The sequence below is a fragment of the Phyllobates terribilis genome, unplaced genomic scaffold (genome assembly GCF_046119375.1).
Source record: "Phyllobates terribilis strain yellow unplaced genomic scaffold, ASM4611937v1 Scaffold_8__6_contigs__length_399053987, whole genome shotgun sequence".
Taxonomy (NCBI): domain Eukaryota; kingdom Metazoa; phylum Chordata; class Amphibia; order Anura; family Dendrobatidae; genus Phyllobates; species Phyllobates terribilis.
The window spans coordinates 86,011,000-86,029,612 of record NW_027362768.1 but is presented as its reverse complement, the minus strand read 5'-3'; the positions used below and the strand labels follow the sequence as shown (position 1 = coordinate 86,029,612).

The window sequence follows — 18,613 nt, the reverse complement described above, 5'->3', positions numbered from 1 at the left end:
GGATTTTTCAGGTAATAACATTCAGGACTACAGCCTGGAAATTACAACTCCCAGAGCTCGTCCTCCCGAGCACACAGATACCCCGAGGAGCCGCGCGCTGACAAGCTAGCTGGCTGTCCTGAAACACTGCACATTATTACCATCAATCATAATGCTGGGAAATATAAAATATTAATCCCAGTGCTGCGACTCGACGCTGATCTGGCATTTCACTTCTGTATTTAGACCCAAAAACGTCACACCACCTTCTGAGAGATGCCAGGTGACGGTGCATAATAGATGTTATTTACCAGATTAATGAATATTACCCTTCACATAAAAGCTCGCGGCATTGCCACCAGACAGGGAGAAGTGGGTGAAAAAATGTTCTAGTTCTTTTTCTGTCATCGGGCAACGACTCTACACGTTCCATTGGGATCAAGGTCCGGTCTAATACGACAAGATAAGAGAATATTTATAGGACTTACACTATACAGTATGACAATGAGGATCCCCATTCTTTATCTAACCAGAAGATATGCCGATTACCACTGATCTGAGTAACAGGCAATGCTGATCCTCAGAGGCTCATGTGTAAAGGACTATGTGAAAGTCATAAAAAGCCCGCACAATGGACCCACGTCAGGCAGGATGTCAGCGACTTCCAGTGACTCATGGAGTCAACCCTACAAAACAACCACTGCAGATCCACACGATCACATCTCAATAGCACAAACACCTTTACTGTTATAAAGAGAAAGATGCCTTTCACTTAAGAAAGACATGAACTTATGAGATTTATCTTCAAAAATAGTCTGGAAGACAAAAAATATGTGCAATATGAAAACAGTAGACGATACCACCTCTTACTGAGACCTCCCAGATAATTGGTAGAATGGGACAGAAGCTAAAAAGGAGAGAAGAACCAGTATCCTCCCTCTACCTTAGGACAGGTGCAGACGGCCATAGATTCTTTAATCCGAGAATTGGGCCGAACACACTCTTAGGGGGAGGAGAAAATGGAGAAAAAAATGTCTCTATCTTCTCCATTCTATCAGTGCATGGAAATCAGACTGCACTCATGTCATCCGAGTGCAGCCCGATAATTTCCACGCACTCACTGACTTACATGGCCGAGTGTGATTCGAATATCAGCGCAAACTCAGCATGCAAAGATTTTTTTCCTCGGACCGACTGTGTCCGAGGAAAAAAATTAAATATGTGCACAGCCCCATAGAATAGCATTGGTCCGGGAGCGATCTGATGTTTTGTCACATCGCACTTGGACCAAAAAAACGCTCGTCTGCACCTGCTCTACAGACATGTACTATGTCAACAAAAGTACTGGGACACCTACAGGAGTTTTTATATCATCCCATCCCAAATCCATAAGCATTAACATAGAGTTGCTCCTACTCTACAGGGAAGTTTTTCGACAAGATCTTGGAGGGGGGTAGGGGGGGGGGTCTGTGAGAATTTTTGCCCATTCAGCTAGAAGAGCGCTTTATGCTGCAAAATAAATAAGGGTCTTCCCCAAGATGTTCCCACAAAGTTGAAAGCTACAATTCTCCTAAAATTTCTTAGTATGTGAAGCATTGAGAGGACTCAGGTAATTCTTGTTTTTTTATTGTCCCCGCCTGGTAACAATCAGTAATGTGAGTGTAGAAAGTGTATAATTGAAGTTTTACTGATTGCCAACACAGGACAATTATTATAAAAAAAAAAATAAACCCGTAGTGGTCCTTTACAAACTCTCCTCATCTGACACTTGGCATTGTGCTTGGTGATATAAGACTTTTATGCAGCTGTTCAGCAATGGAATCCAAGCTCCCTGCGGTGGCACAGTTTTAGTACTGATGTTAAAGGAAATCTGTCTGCAGGTTTTTGCTATTTAAATTTGAAAGCAGCAAAATATAGGGGCAGAGAGCCTGATTCCCAGGATGTGCCACTTATTAGGCTGTGTGCTGTAGTTTCAATACAATCAGTGTTTTATCAGCAGGAGATTATCACTAGAGGACTAGGTCTAATGTGCAAGCTAGTCCAGCCAATGTGTAACCCCGCCCCTACCACTGATTGGCAGCTTGTTGACAGTGTACACAGGAAGCTGCCAATCAAGGGTGTGGGCGGGGTTATACACAGCTCAGCATTCTGAGCACTGCCACATATATAGCAAAGAAAACAGGGATTCTATCAAAACTACACCAAGCAGCCCAGTAAGTGACATATCGCTGGAATCAGGCTCTCTGCCCCTACATCATGCTGCGCTCAGATTACATAGCAAAAACTTGCCGACAGATTCCGCTTAATGCCAGAAGAGGTTTGGACTGTGCAGTTATGTAGTCAGAGGAGTGTTGGTGATTTCTTGGTGACCCCGTTCTGTAATGTTACGTGGTCTCACTTCGTGGCTGAGTTCCTGCGGTTCCTAAACGGTTACACATCTCAAAAATATCATTGACAGCTGATGGTGGGATGTTTAGGAGGGAAGAAATTTCACAAATTGATTTGTTACAATGGTAAAGTGACGAAATAATAATCCTGAACTCACTGATTCACTGATTAAGAGATGTACCCCAATACTTTTGTTGGTAAAGTGTATACGGCCCACCCTATAGACAGTACATGCCTTTAAGTTTGAGGGGTTTGCTTTTAAAGAGTCTTTCAATTCCTAAAATATCCTTACTGAAATAGGACCATTGCGTGTCCTGAATACTGAATATACGCATATACCGCTATAATGGAGTAAGATTCCTCATGGAATAGTAAATACGGAGTGGATATTGTTTAATGGACCATAAATCTATGAAGAATTACATCAATCCTGGGCTTAGACTGACAGATGCTCAGCAATTTCATCCATGTGTTCTCCAAACATAAGTGACCCCATGGCAGCAACCTAAGACATGGAGCCATCCTTATTGTCCTACAGTTTTACTTTTCAATAGCAATACACCATGGAGGAGATTAATGAAACCCGTCTAAAAGAAGAACTGTCTTTCTTGCCCATAGCAACCAATCATCACACAGCTTTCATGCTGCTAGAGCAGTTTACAAAATGAAAGCTGAGCTCTGATTGTTGCCTATTGCAACCAAAGATTTTTTTGATAAAAGAGACCTTAAATCTTTAGGTATACAAAAATTAATTCCTATTGGTTGTCCGTTGTTAATGCAAACGACTGGAGTAACCTGCATAAGATTTGGCACATGGGGTAAATAGGGTGACTTTGGAAAATTTTGCACCGGGTTTCAGATTTCCGGAACCTACCGTTCTCAACATATTCGCCACAAAACATAAAAGCAAATATTCATTTTATGGTCAAATGACTGGACCAATCTGTCCAATATTTGCAACATGGGTAAATAAGGCGTTTCGGAAGGTTTCAGACTAGATTTCAAGTTTTTAAAACCTAATGCTATGTGTCTGCAGACTTGTGAATCCTCGAATTCTTCGATGCCTGAATCAAAACCGAGCGGTCATGTGACTGCTAGTATGAGATAATCATACTTCCGGCCACATTCTGACTAGACATGCATGGCCTCACTCGATACACTTGTATTGAGCCAGGCTGCCCACATCTAGTCAGAATGTGGCCAGAAGTTTGATTATCTAATACTTACGGTCACATGACTGATTGGTCTCGCCGCCGGCACCAGGGATTCCTCACAACTTGGGCGATGCAAGGATCCACAAGTCTGAAGTCACAGAGTGACAGAGTCACGATCAACCTGGACAACCCCTTTAAACAAAATATATCCATACTAGCCGGGTAATTCTAATAGTATAGGATATAAATATAAAAAAAAAACACAACTTTTGGCACAAACTAAGCATATTTTGTGAAAAACAAAAAGGGAAAAATTAACTGTACATAAGATTGGGTCTAGGAATAATATTTTTTTTCCAACAGTATTCTGAGGCACCAGGACATTGGGGTCTGTACAACCAACGAGATCCTGCTGGAAAACTGGTGTGAACAAGGACCTATGTCACCCAGGAAAATAGAAAATGAGGAGCGCACGGTTCTTATCTGAATGAGCCCTAAGATAAGGGTATCAGTTTTTCTCGTACAAGTTCTGTGTTTTTTTATGGATAGCACTCATACCTAGCATAGGCTATAGCGCTGTTCTGATATTTTTTGTCACCGCAAAATTGCGGAGACATGTCCGATATTGAGCAGAGTATCGAATCGGAATCGACAATGCAAGTCTACGGGTCTGATGGCTGTCAGTGAAACGGTTAATACTGTGTGAACTTGGCTTAAACTCTCACATTGCAATTCTTTTCTTTCTAAATACATACCAGGAGCGGGGCTGTGTTTGCTGACATAGGTACGTACGTAGTCCGATCGTACAGCTCATTTCCAGAGAAGCGCTTGTATGGACGAGGGCGGCATAGGGGACTTAGTAATCGGGAAAGCAAGGATTGGGGATGATTCCTGATAATCAGATATGCTGTAAAAAGAGAAATAGTCCCCTTCCATGCTGCAATATAATGGGGTCACTGGCACTAGGGAGGTGCCAGGGGGTAACTTGGCATTGGAACCTAGTACTGATTATGGCACAGTATGTAATAGTCACAGGGAATAATCGCAGACATTGTGACTGCTGGTAATATTACAGTAACCTCAACCAAATATGGAAGATAAAGAGCAACTCTTACGGTTTATGATTTACCGTAGATTTGCCCATGCCATCTGGCAAAAAATCCGTCAGAAATCTCCACATCAGACAAGAAGGTCACTAGAAGGGGGTGAAAAATCACAGAAGTCTCAAAGATATCCCAATGGAGGGTTTTATCTTTGACCCTCACTGTACACTCCTCCATGGCAGACCGTTCACGTGCCGCCCGATCCACTGCCACAAACACATCGGCTTTGACCGTAAGAAGCGACGTCAAGTCTAAGAGTTGCCGACAACCCTGCGAAAGAAACACAACCGCGCTGTTGTCAAAACAGTAATAAGGCTGAAAAAAACCCGTGACCTCAGTATAGATGTACACGCAGTGACGGATTATTCTACGGGAAAGCAGGAGACGTGGCGATGCCAGACACTTATGACTGTGGCTGTATCCCTACAGGACATCTCCTAAAGTAACTAGTGATGAGCGAGCACTAAAATGCTCGGGTACTCGTTGCTCGGGTCGAGCACATTGGAATACTCGGGTGCTCGACCCGAGCAACGAGCCCAATGTAAGTCTATGGGAAACTCGAGCATTTTTCAGGCGGCTCCACCCGGCGGTCTGCAGAGGGCCTAAAAATTGCCCAAATCGATGGGAACAGTGCTCAAATGACATGGGAACAGCATGGGGAAGACCCCTGGAAGCATTTGTGACTCTCAAGTCACTGCTGTCAGCAACGTGGTCAGAATATTACGCCACTTTTACAGACTCACAATAAAACATACAAAAACGAAACCAAAATGGATTTTCCTGGGAAATATATTAAGGAACATCCTTTCCAGGGTAATGACTTGTATAGAAGGCAAAATAAATAACCAAAACCAAAAATACTCCTCCACACCTTGGGCTATGTTCACAGGTATCGTTTTTGATGCATTTTTGCACTTTTGAATTGCTTTCAACCAAGACAAATGCATTCACCAGGAAATGTCATTTTAACATTTTACAACCTTATCTGGACATGTGGTGTGTGACACATCATCAGACACGCGCATACAGTGCTGAAAAGACATGGAAACAGCATGGGGAAGACCTCTGGAAGCATCTCTGACTCCCAGGTCACTGCCTAAAAGTGTGCCCATCAGAAGTGATCCTTGGCGCATGCAAAAATGCCTCCCGCCATGCACCTGTCATTGCAGACTTGCAACAATCACCATCCACGTCCTTGTCCCACTGCCGTGTTCAGTTGTCCCTACCCCATTCCTTGAAATGCAAGCGCAAGTATGCAGGCAGCCACCCACCCACAGGCTGCAATACTATACTGCCAAATTTTTGACAGCTGCTTGCACCTGAAATGTGGCCTTTTAGGCTCGTGGAGGTGGAAGCTTTTCACAACCTCATCCCAGAGGCGGCTGAGTGTCCATACTCGGTCCCCAGCCGCCACTATATTTCCCGGTATCGCCTCCGCCTTCTTCAAGCACGGGTCCCACAACATTACCCGTGCCCTCCCCAGTGCACTTACTGGGAAGGACCGCCTAACCACAAACACGTGGACAGGTGAATGTGGCCAGGGACGGTAAGGAGCCAGTCCACAACTTTTTTTGCTAAGAGTTGTATTTAGCTCGGTGAAAGGACTGGCATAGAGGGAAACCGTATCTACCCTGCGGGTCATTTCTCCCAGGAAGTGCTCTAAAGCTGCTTGCACTTGAAATGTGGCCTGAACATTACTGCTGGTACTTTTCTGTGGGAATTTGCTTGCCTCTTACCAGCCTGGAATATTTCCAGCAAACTATGGTACGACGCCATGGTATTAGCACTGCCCCCAGTACCAGTAGCGAAGCCACCCCCAATTTCCTTTTCAGGAATTTTATTTGGTAGACTGAGTGGCTGTCCAAATACATTTTCTCACAAAGGAGCTGAAAATAGAGTGGCAGTAGGTGCAAGTTTCTCCAGCCTTCTCCAGCCTGATATTCGAGGGTGAACGGCAGCACATTGGATCAGTGGTTAGCACTGAAGCCTTGCAGCGCTGGGATCCTGGGTTCAAATCCCAGCAAGGACAACATCTGCAAGGACTTTGTATGTTCTCCCCATGTTTGCGTGTGTTTCCTCCTCAGTAAAAAAGCAGCCATAGAGTATCCGGGAACCTTCCCACACACTTTTCTTAGCCAGAACTGCTTCTCGGCAGGGTTGGACGGTCCCACCAGAGAATCCCCTGGTGTGCCTTGGCTTCTACCTCAGGAGAGTTCATGATAGCGCTAACTTTGCAGCTGCTATGGGGCTCTTGAGCGGGTGAGGAAGGTTAGCCCTCAGAATCAAATCCTCTGGTGGGCACAATGTTTTTCAATCTGAAACAGCTTCTTAGTGGGAGTTGTATTTCACCACAGCCATATTCTTTAGCTTGGTGAAAGGACTGGCATAGAGGGAAACCGTATCTACCCCGGCTGTCATTTCTCTGTCACCAGGTTCCGCCCATTGTCACACACGACCATGCCTGGCTGTATGTTCAGTGGTGAGAGCCACAGATCAGGCAGCTGTGTTACAGCTTTCAGCAACTCTGCAGCGCTGGGCGGTTTGTCAATTAAGCATGTTATCTTCAGCACAGCCTGTTGCCGCTTGGCAATGTGGTGTGTGACACATCATCAGACACATCCTTTTTTACTTATGATGGAGGGACTCAAAGTCATAAAGCCTATTTTTACAGAGACATCAGAGGGCCCTTACTATTCTTAAAAGGCAAGCAGTCGGCCGTAGCTATTGTTAGAGAGCCATCAGCCTGCTATGCTTTGTTGTTACGATTATTAACAAGTGGGTCTCCTATACTGTTATTGCGTATCCAGTGACTGCAAGGGCTGCCAAAAATTTGGACGCAACCCAATACCCCTTTGAAGAGACATAGAGGAGGGTCTCAGTAAAAAAAATGTTCCCATTATAAAGGAGCGGGTCTCCTATAGTGGTAATGCACATGCTGTGACTGCAAGGGCTGACAAAATTTGGGAAAAACCCCACTAAGAATTTAAAGACACACAGAGCAGGGCCACAGAAACAAGGTACGACATGTTCCCATTGGAAATGAGAGAGTCTGCTATACAGTTATAGGGTATGCAGTGAGTCCAACGGGTAACCAATTTTAGAAACAACCCCACTAAGAATTTAAAGAGACACAGAGCAGGGCCCATTAGAAAGGAGAGAGTCTCCCATAGTGTTGGCCTGTGCAGTGAATGCAAGGGCTGCCAAAAAGTTGGAGGCACATTAATGACCCTTGGAAGAGACGTGGAGGAGGGCCTCATAAAAAAAAAGTTCCCATTAGAAAGGAGTAGGCCTCCTATACTTGTAATGCCCATGCACTAAAAGTGTATGGGCTGACAAACATTTACCCCTGGGGGGTATACATGAAAATACTGTATAAAATTGTTTTTTACGGGCATCATAAACACCCTTTAAAAAAATTAGGTGGGTGTTGCATCACGGACCACGGTCACCCTGATGATATGGTGGTGGAGGATGAGGAGGAGAAGGAGGAGGACAAGAGCAAATAACCAAAATCAGGAAGCGTATACCCATGTGTGGGTATGAAAAGGTGCATGGGAATACACCTCCCAAGAAAAGACACTGGATTGGAGTTTATGTTACACTGCTATCATTCAGTGGTGTTGAGAAGTCTGGCCCAACCCAGCCCTTGTTCATTTTTATAAGAGTCAGCCTGTCAGCATTTTCAGTTGACAGGCAGATGCGCTTATCAGTTATAATTCCACCAGCGGCACTAAAAACCCGCTCTGATAAAACAAAGGCGGCAGGGCAGGCCAGGACCTCGAAGGCATAGGAGAGCCAGTTCATTCCACGTATCCAGCTTGGATACCCAATAATTATAAGGCACAGAGGAATCACGGGAGGACGTTGGTACGGTCAGCAAGGTACTCCCTCAGCATCTTCCCAAACTTTGCACTCCTTGTGAGAGTACCCCGCGCCTCAGGGCCTGTGCGATGGGAGGGTCTGGGAAAACTCTCCCAGAACTTTGACAGTGTTCCCCTGCCTCTGCTGGATTGAAGTTGTGTCTCTCTCGCCTGTACTCCTTGGTTGTCCAACGAAGTGTGCCCTCTGCCGCCAGAGTTTTCAGATGGGAATTTTTTTTAATAGTTCCGCAGCAAGGGCCTTCTGGTACTGCCCCATTTTTGTAGACCTGTCTGCCTCAGGAATAAGATATATAAACTTCTCCTTGTAGCGTGGGTCTAGAAGTGTCACCAACCAGTAATGACTGTCACCCAAAATTTTGAGAACGGGAGGGTCATGGGAAAGGCAGCGTAACAAACTCAGCCATGCGTGCCAGACTACTAACAGGCAAGACATCCGTGTCCTCACCAAGAGGATGACTGACCATGCTCTCCTCCTCCTCTCTGTCCTATGGCCATCCACACTGAACAGATGGTATGACAGCTGTGCAGGTAGTACCGTCTATAGAAAATGAAACTAGCTCCTGTCCTTCCTCCTCCTCTTCCTCATTGTCACCCAATCCACGTTGGGATGAGATGAGGCTTGGCTGTGTGCAATCACCCTGTATGGTTCCTTGCTCCATCCCATCGTGCTCCGCCTGCAATGCATCCTCTTTGATTGTGAGCAGAGAGCATTTCAGAAGACAGAGAAGCGGGATGGTGATGCTAATTATAGCGTCATCGCCGCTCACCATCTTGGTGGAGTCCTCAAAGTTTTGATGGATGGTACATATGTCTGACATCCATGTCCACTCCTGAGGTCTTGTGTGTGGAGTCTGAACTGAATACCAATGGCTTTGTTGATGCTGGTACTCAACAACTGCCCTCTTCTGCTCACAAATCCTTCCCAACATCTGCAGTGTAGCGTTCCAATGCGTGGGGACATCACACACCAGTCTGTGAGCCAGAAGCTGCAAATGCTGCTGAAACACTGCAAGGGTGGCGGAAGCTGTAGGTGACTTTCTAAAATGGGCACACAGGCGGCGTACTTTAACAAGCAGATCCGGCAGCTCCGGGTTGGATTTGAGAAACCGCTAAACCACGAGGTTAAGCACATGGGCCAGGCATGGTATATGTGTGAGCTCGCCTCACCTCAGAGCCGCCACCAGGCTCCGGCCATTGTCACACAGGACCATGCCTGGCTGTAGGTTCAGCGGTGTGAGCCACAGATTTGCCTGCTCTTTCAGAGATGTCCACAACTCTTCAGCATTGTGCGGTTTTTCACCTAAGCATATTCGCTTCAGCACAGCCTGTTGCCACTTGGCCGAGGCAGTGCTTCCAGCTTGTGACTGATGTGGTCATTTCGGAGATGGAGGCTGAAGAGGAGGAGGAGGCTGAGGAGGATGAGATGCGGGAGCTGTAGACTGTGGGGGCAATCGTGACTGACCTAGGGCCCGCAATCCTTGGAGTCGGGAGGACGTGTTCCGTCCCAAGGTCCGACTGGGTCCCGGCTTCCACTGTGTTAACTCAGTGTGCCGTCAGCGAGATGTACCGTCCCTGCCCACAAGCACTTGTCCACGTGTCCGTGGTTAGGTGGACTTTCCCGGTAACTGCGTTGTTGAGAGCACGGCTAATGTTTTGGAACACGTGCTTGTGTAATGCGGGGACGGCACACCGGGAAAAATAGTGGCGGCTGGGGACCGAGTAACGAGGGACGGCCGCCCCCATCAGGTTGCGGAATGCTTCCGTCTCCACGAGCCTAAAAGCCAACATTTCGAGCACAAGCAGTCGTGAAATGTGAGAATTTAGTAGTGTGGCCTGTGGGGCATTGGCTGCATATTTGCGCTTGCGTTCCAAGGACTGGGGTATGGACAACTGAACGCTGCGCTGGGACAAGGACAAAGACGTGCTTCCTGATGCTGCTACTTGAGAGTGTGCAACGACAGGTGCAGGGCAGGAGGCATCTTCGCATGCACCATGGACAGGGGATTGGCTTGCATGCACAACAGCGGAAGAAGCAATGGTGCCACCCGCAGACACTGTTCCTGGACCCTGGGGTTTGGCCCACAAAGTCGAGTGCTTTGCTGCCATGTGCCTGATCGTGGTGGTCAGGCTGGTCGTTTTGCCACCCCTGCTTATGCTGGCCTGGCAGGTGGTGCAAATGGCCTTTTTGGGGTTATCGGCAGAGTCTTTAAAAAAACAACCAGACTCGGGAAGACCTAACAGTTGTATTGGCAACTTCCTTCATGTTGGTGTTACGGAGAATGGTTGCCTGCCTTCTGTCTGCGGCCACCACACTGCTTCTTCCTGCCTGTTGGGGTGCTCAGCCTCCCTCCCCCTGTGTGCTGCTGTCCTCGCTCTGCATGTCCTCCTGCCAGGTTGGGTCAGTTACTATATCATCCACCACCTCGTCTTCCACTTCCGCACTCTGGTCCTCCTCCTGACTTTCTGGCAATTGTGTCTCATCATCGTCCACTTCTTGTGACACTTTCCCACCGTCGCCTTCGTGTGATCGTGGCTGCTCAAATATTTGGGCATTGATACACGCGATCTCCTCTAGCCCCGCTTCAAGTGGACCGGGCGAGAGGCCCGAATCTATGAATGGAAAAGTGAACAGCTCTTCAGAGTGTCCAAGTGTGGGATCAGTTGTCCCTGGGTACTCGGCATGGTGGGAGGAAGGAGGATCAGGGTGAGGAATATGCGGTCCAGACTCACGGCTACTGAGACTTGACTGTGTGGAAGACAGGGTGGTAGTGGTGACTAAGTGCCTGGAAGCATTATACGCTATCCAACCAATAACCTTTTGACACTGCTCTGGGATTAATAGTGGTGTGCTGCGATCCACTAGAAATTTGGACCGGAAGGTCAGGCGAGAAGATGTGGGTGTTTGTTTTGGCACAATTTCGGCTTGCCCACCGCCTTGTCCTCGGCGTCTGCATGCACCATTACCACCACGTCCAGTTCCCCATCCCTTGCCACGTGCCTTGCCCATTTTAAATGGAGGACAGTATCTTCCACGCTCACTACAAATGACTGAGTTTGGAGCGAACTTATATGTGATCCGTGTGATGGAGAAAACAGTTTTAAATACCGGGCCTGTAGGTAACTAGTTTGAACAACAAACTGTGGTGAATTGGTTCAATGACACACTAACGGAAATTTTTAATGGAGGCCAGAAATGGCAGTATTTTCTGATAACGTATATGTGATCCGTTTGACGGAGAAAACACAGTTTTAAATAGCTGGATTTTCTGCAGTGCCAACAAGCAAATGGCGCAGAAAAACTTGTGTTATCTGGATTGCTTTTTACGCAAATAATGAGGATTAAGATCCAAAGAAAAGTATTCCTGGCCCCTGAGACCTGGGCCTTTGTATAGAAATATCTAACAGCAGCAGACGGCAGAATTGGAATGGAGCCTCTTGTGCTATATGCACTGCAGTCTTCTATATACACTGCCTGCCTATACACCCTGCCTGCCTGATATCTCTGCAGATGGATTAGTCCTCAGAAGGACTGTTTGTTGAGATGGATAGGTGTAATGTACGGTTTTTCTCCCTACACTACCTAATACACAAGCAAATCTCTCCCTGACGCAGCAGCACCTCTCCCAAAACAAGCAAATGGCGCAGAAAAACGGTGTTCTCTGGATTGCTTTTAAGCAAATAATGAGGATTATTTACTGTCAGATCCGGAGTGACTGTGACGAGCATGGCAGCGCCAGGTCAGATATAGACCCGATGACGCTGTGCGGCCAGCCAATCTCTGTAATGCCCACAACCAACATGGCTACGGCATTACAGTGCATGGCAGGCAATCCCTGCATGTTCATTGGCTCTCTAAAGAGCGCGAAACATGTAAGGAGGAGACCAGAGTTCCCGCCCGAGCAACCCGGAAATACTCGGAGAGCGCCGAGCAGTAGCGAGCATGCTCGCTCATCACTAAAAGTAACACCTCGGTAATTTTTTTTTTTCCATCCACAATCATGACATTTTTTTTTTATTATTTATCAGTGCGCTGGATCGGTTGTCATCAGTTTTTTGTCCATGTGTTTGGTTTTACCATCAGTATATCAATCAGGTTTCTCCTATATAGCTGAAAGTTTCCCAAGCTTCTTCTGGGATTAGACAGAGCAATGTACAGCACAGAAACACAACAGATGGAGTCCATGTGATGTTTTTTTAGGTTTTTTTTTTTACTCATCCATTCACATTTAAGGCCACAAACTGATTCCGGCTACGACACGTCTCAGTTAGCAAAAAACAACCTGATGTGATTGTGCCAGTCAGTATTCAGCAAAAACACTGTCATAAATCCCGGCTTCACCAGTCCGCATTTTTGGCCACGTTCACACATTCAGTATTTTACCTCAGTATTTATCACCCACTCCTGGTTTTGGCTGACAAATACAGAAGTGGTGACGTGTTTCTATTATACTTCTCCTCTGATTGTTCCACTCCTGGTTTTAGCTTACAAATACTGAGATAAAAAACTGACCAAATACTGAAAGTGTGAACGTTACCTTATAGTCTGACTACTGACGCAGTTTACAGACCATCTTGACCCAAACTAACAGCTTCACAGAAGAATAAGAGGCTGATTATTTGGTTCAGGAGACACGCAGCTTGTCCAGAAATTGTGGTCCATATGTCAACGTGTGAGGTGGCCAAAAACTTGTTTGTGATTGAGCCCCTAATGGGGTTATCCAATGAAAATAACTTATCACCTCTCCACAGGATGGGTGATCACTAATCGATCAGTGGGGGTCCGACCGTTGGGACTTTCTTCATTCTCATCAGAACGTAGTTGATGAGCGACCACAGCGCTTGGCTTTTTCTGGCAGCTCCATTAAGAATGAATGTAGCCACGATCAGCCATTAAACCTGTGACTACCGTTCTGTAACAAGGATAAAAGTTCCCCAATCTGCCGATGGTGCAGGTCCCAGCAGTAGGACATCCACCGGTCAACAGGTCATCACCCATCTTATAGACAGGTGATGACTTATTTTAACTGGACAACCTCTTTCAGAAGTAAATCCAACATGCACCATATTACCCCTGAGGACTGCCATGGGGGACAGTCAGGGGACCCTATATAAAATGGAGATTATTGGTGGTTTCTTCTGACATTACAGCAACTGGGAGAACCTAAGGGGCCACATATCAATACTTGTAAGGTGCAGTTTTGTTATATATGGGAAGGGGGCGCTATTCCACCAACAGTGCAGCGATTTAATAAACTCCCCCCACTACCACCCCATTCAGTGGGATACAGATATACACGAGCCTATGACCACAGGACGGAGATGACAGGAGAGGCTTCACTAATAAGGGGATGTTCACACACAGACGTTCAGACAACGGCAAACACACGTCGTTCTTGAAGCAGAAGACGCTTCGGGAAAATACTGACAGTGTTTTTCGTAAAGCGTATTCTTTGGCATCTCTTTTTATCTTTCTTTTCCATTTCATGTATAAGATAATGGCGGCTTCCAAGCAGATGCCGCCGGAAGAATGGACTTCTCTTAGCTGCTCCACAGCCTGATGGGGTTAAAAGAAGTGATAAAAGACATGGTTTTCACATTGCAGTGTATTATATTTATTTTTTGTGCTTTTTTGGGAGAGTCCTAGGAAGAATCCACCTGAAAGAGACATTATGTGCACGCAGAGTAGAGCTGCATTCACACAAGTGGATTCCCTCTTTATAGTGGAAAGTCCATATAGAAATCTAAGTGGAACAGCAGAAGAGATCTATTACACCTGAGCCATAATATAACATTACGTGATGACGATGTATACACTGGACATAGAGCAGAGATCATGAGTATGCCATACATAGTCCCACAGACTTGTGTCAATAACATAGGGGGTCTCCACACTGTCTGTAGAGTGGGAGCCCCTCACTGGGGGTCTGATGCCACCTGTGGATTTTCGGGTATTGGGGATGGCTCATATGGGCAGAGGTCAGCGCCAAAGGTAACAACACTTCAGTATATCAGCCCCCCACTATACTGCCATCACTGCAGTGCTGAGCTCAGACAGCACAAGAGCCCTTTAAATCTAGGGACCACTAACATGACTGCCATTCATCACAATGTGGGAGGAAAAGCAGACAATGTGCCCATGACTCCAGCACCTGTCAGCAGGCAAGTAGTGAGTGCGCCCCCCACCGGGAGCGGAGCCCCCCGCACAGCTGTGCCCCCCAGCCCACATATAACGGAGGCAGCAGCGCTCACCTTGGCCTCGAAGCAGATGCCATGCTGGAATGCCTCCTCGTTGTGCAGCGGGATCCGCAGGTCGTGCCCGTCATCCACCAGATTGTACCTGCTTTTAGTTGGCATTTTGTCGAGCCCGAGATTTCCTGGCAGGATCCCATGCAGGGCACAGGCAGTGTGTCAGCAGCAGCAGCAGCGATCCCGGGGCTGGAGCCGGGGAGGATCCCGGGGAAGAGGAAGCACAATCCTATCGCTGGGAGGACGCTTTCCCACCGGTGTTGGGTGGACGGTTGTGCAGGCACGTCCCACTGTGGGCTGGGATGGAGGCGATTACATGGAAACGCTACCTACGCCACTCCCTGACTCTACCAGTAGAGGGCGCGCTGAGCCGGTTATCTTCTGTGATTGTCCACTAGAGGGCGCACCGAGCAGTGCCCAATGTCACAATGCGGCGGGACAATGAATGACAGGCGCACTGCCTGCCCGCGTGCAACTGGTTAATGATTGCTGGAGCTGCCCGCATAAGCTGGGGGGAGGGAGGGGGGGATATCCATCTATATACATATCAGTGCTTTGCAAAAGTTTTAGGCATATAGATAATAGATGTGCACTGGGCTGACATACCATTGGTGCAACCTGTGCAGTTGCACAGGGGGCCAAGGTTTAAGGGGGCCCATTTTAACTTCCAAATCATTTTGAAAAGTGCTTTATAATGAGCTATTGGAGTGCAAAGGGCCCATTCATTGTTCATGTACAGGGGCCTCTCCTGTCTGTGTCCGCCAGTGGATGTGCACACACTTATATCTATAGTACTTATCCACATAGTGTATGTATATATATATATAGTACAGACCAAAAGTTTGGACACACCTTCTCATTTAAAGATTTTTCTGTATTTTCATGACTATGAAAATTGTACATTCACACTGAAGGCATCAAAACTATGAATTAACACATGTGGAATTATATACTTAACAAAAAAGTGTGAAACAACTGAAAATATGTCTTATATTCTAGGTTCTTCAAAGTAGCCACCTTTTGCTTTGATGACTGCTTTGCACACTCTTGGCATTCTCTTGATGAGCTTCAAGAGGTAGTCACCGGAAATGGTCTTCCAACAATCTTGAAGGAGTTCCCAGAGATGCTTAGCACTTGTTGGCCCTTTTGCTCTGCCGTCCAGCTCACCCCAAACCATCTCGATTGGGTTCAGGTCTGGTGACTGTGGAGGCCAGGTCATCTGGCGTAGCACCCCATCACTCTCCTTCTTGGTCAAATAGCCCTTACACAGCCTAGAGGTGTGTTTGAGGTCATTGTCCTGTTGAAAAATAAATGATGGTCCAACTAAACGCAAACCAGATGGAATAGCATGCCGCTGTAAGATGCTGTGGTAGCCATGCTGGTTCAGTATGCCTTCAATTTTGAATAAATCCCCAACAGTGTCACCAGCAAAGCACCCCACACCATCACACCTCCTCCTCCATGCTTCACGGTGGGAACCAGGCATGTAGAGTCCATCCGTTCACCTTTTCTGCGTCGCACAAAGACACGGTGGTTGGAACCAAAGATCTCAAATTTGGACTCATCAGACCAAAGCACAGATTTCCACTGGTCTAATGTCCATTCCTTGTGTTCTTTAGCCCAAACAAGTCTCTTCTACTTGTTGCCTGTCCTTAGCAGTGGTTTCCTAGCAGCTATTTAACCATGAAGGCCTGCTGCACAAAGTCTCCTCTTAACAGTTGTTATAGAGATGTGTCTGCTGCTAGAACTCTGTGTGGCATTGACCTGGTCTCTAATCTGAGCTGCTGTTAACCTGCGATTTCTGAGGCTGGTGACTCGGATAAACTTATCCTCAGAAGCAGAGGTGACTCTTGGTCTTCCTTTCCTGGGGCGGTCCTCATGTGAGCCAGTTTCTTTGTAGCGCTTGATGGTTTTTGCAACTGCACTTGGGGACACTTTCAAAGTTTGCCCAATTTTTAGCACTGACTGACCTTCATTTCTTAAAGTAATGATGGCCACTCGTTTTTCTTTACTTAGCTGCTTTTTTCTTGCCATAATACAAATTCTAACAGTCTATTCAGTAGGACTATCAGCTGTGTATCCACCTGACTTCTGCACAACACAACTGATGGTCCCAACCCCATTTATAAGCCAAGAAATCCCACTTATTAAACCTGACAGGGCACACCTGTGAAGTGAAAACCATTTCCAGTGACTACCACTTGAAGCTCATCAAGAGAATGCCAAGAGTGTGCAAAGCAGTCATCAAAGCAAAAGGTGGCTACTTTGAAGAACCTAGAATATAAGACATATTTTCAGTTGTTTCACACTTTTTTGTTAAGTATATAATTCCACATGTGTTAATTCATAGTTTTGATGCCTTCAGAGTGAATGTACAATTTTCATAGTCATGAAAATACAGAAAAACCTTTAAATGAGAAGGTGTGTCCAAACTTTTTGTCTGTACTGTAGCTGCCTAAAACTTTTGCACAACACTGATATGTATATAGTTGGTTATATAAATGGATTTATTAAGCTTTGGTTATATAGCAAAAAAAATTAATAATGAGCCAAATGTAACAAAAAATGTTTTTAAACACCCCATTTTTTCCCTTCTTAAAATGAATAAATTAAAAAATTAAAGAAATAAACGTATCTGGTGTCTCTGAATCCGTAAATGTCTGATCTAGGAAAATGTAAAATTAATTAATTAGGTAAGCAGTGTAAAGAAAAAAACACACCAGAAATTGTCTTTTTTTAATCACTGCAGCGCCTACAAAAAAAATGCAAAAAAAGCCATCAAAAAGTCCTATGTTCCCTAACATGCGACCAATAGCCATCCCTTGTAGGCTGTGAGCCCTCGGGGGCAGGGTCCTCTCTCTTCCTGTACCAGTCGCTGTCACATTTTGTTAAATATAATTGTAAGTGTTTTTGCTATGTATACCCCTTTTTCTCTTAATAATAATAATAATAATAATTAATAATAATAATAAAAACAGCAACTTGCAAAAAACAAACACACAGCTTCACTTATGAAAAAATAACAAATGTTAAGGATCTCAGAAAATGGTGACACAAACCATTTTTTTTACAGTTCTGAGTTTCTTTTAACCGTTTGGTTTGGCAGTATCGTACCCGGAGAAACACGTAGCCAGGTCAGTTTTTACACCATGAACACTGAAAAAAATGAAATAAAGAAACAAAAAAATTCTCGGCAATAGAAATGTTTCCCAAAATTTCAGTAGATTATAAGCTAAAGTGAATGGTTTCAATTGATCTGCAAAAATTGCATAAATCAACCCCTCATGTGTACATGGAGAAATAAAAAAAAATATGCTTTTGAAAGAAGGAAATAAAAAAATGAAGCACAAAAACTAAAAATGTTCAGATCTCTAAGGACTTATAGGACATATATTTCTACAAAGTTAAAAAAACTTGTATGCCGACGCATCCATCAGGGAAATGAGGCTTCATGGTTATGTTTGGAATATATTTTAAGAGTTTTCCAGGTGCGTACGCCAAACACAATGATGTATGAACCGAGCCTCAGATGTAAGGAATAGATTTTTCAGTTGCAGAAATTTCTGCAATGAATCAATGACATGTGAATCTTATCTTAATAAGGCACCAAGCTGTAGTACCGTCTGCTGAAACCCCAAAAGAACATTTTACATTTATTATCATGTGGCAGTTTATTACTGATAGTAACAAATAAAAGAACATAAAGAGAACAGAGTGAACAATGCCAAAATGCAAAGTCTTGTTAGGGCTCGCTCACATAAGCATGTAAGTCAGACGAGTGCTATCCGATGTTTTATTGGACAGCTCTGGGACCAATGTTATACTATGAGGCAGCGCAGATCTGTGTTTTTTTTCTCACGCT

General features: G+C 45.5%; 1 protein-coding gene across 4 annotated transcripts in view; it reads right to left on the bottom strand.

The window, feature by feature from the left end:
- The window catches only part of LOC141156745 (carboxyl-terminal PDZ ligand of neuronal nitric oxide synthase protein-like), a 110,506-nt gene extending 95,434 nt beyond the window's left edge, over positions 1–15,072 (bottom strand). For 2 of the 4 annotated variants that reach the window (XM_073643081.1, XM_073643083.1), the window contains exon 1: positions 14,755–15,069. In XM_073643081.1, coding sequence (XP_073499182.1) covers positions 14,755–14,859 — 105 coding nt within the window. In that variant the 5' untranslated portion in view covers positions 14,860–15,069. Of the gene's footprint in view, positions 1–14,754 lie in introns of all 4 variants that reach the window. The other 2 variants (XM_073643082.1, XM_073643080.1) reach the window with 2 other exon arrangements.
- Between the last annotated feature and the right edge of the window lie 3,541 nt (positions 15,073–18,613).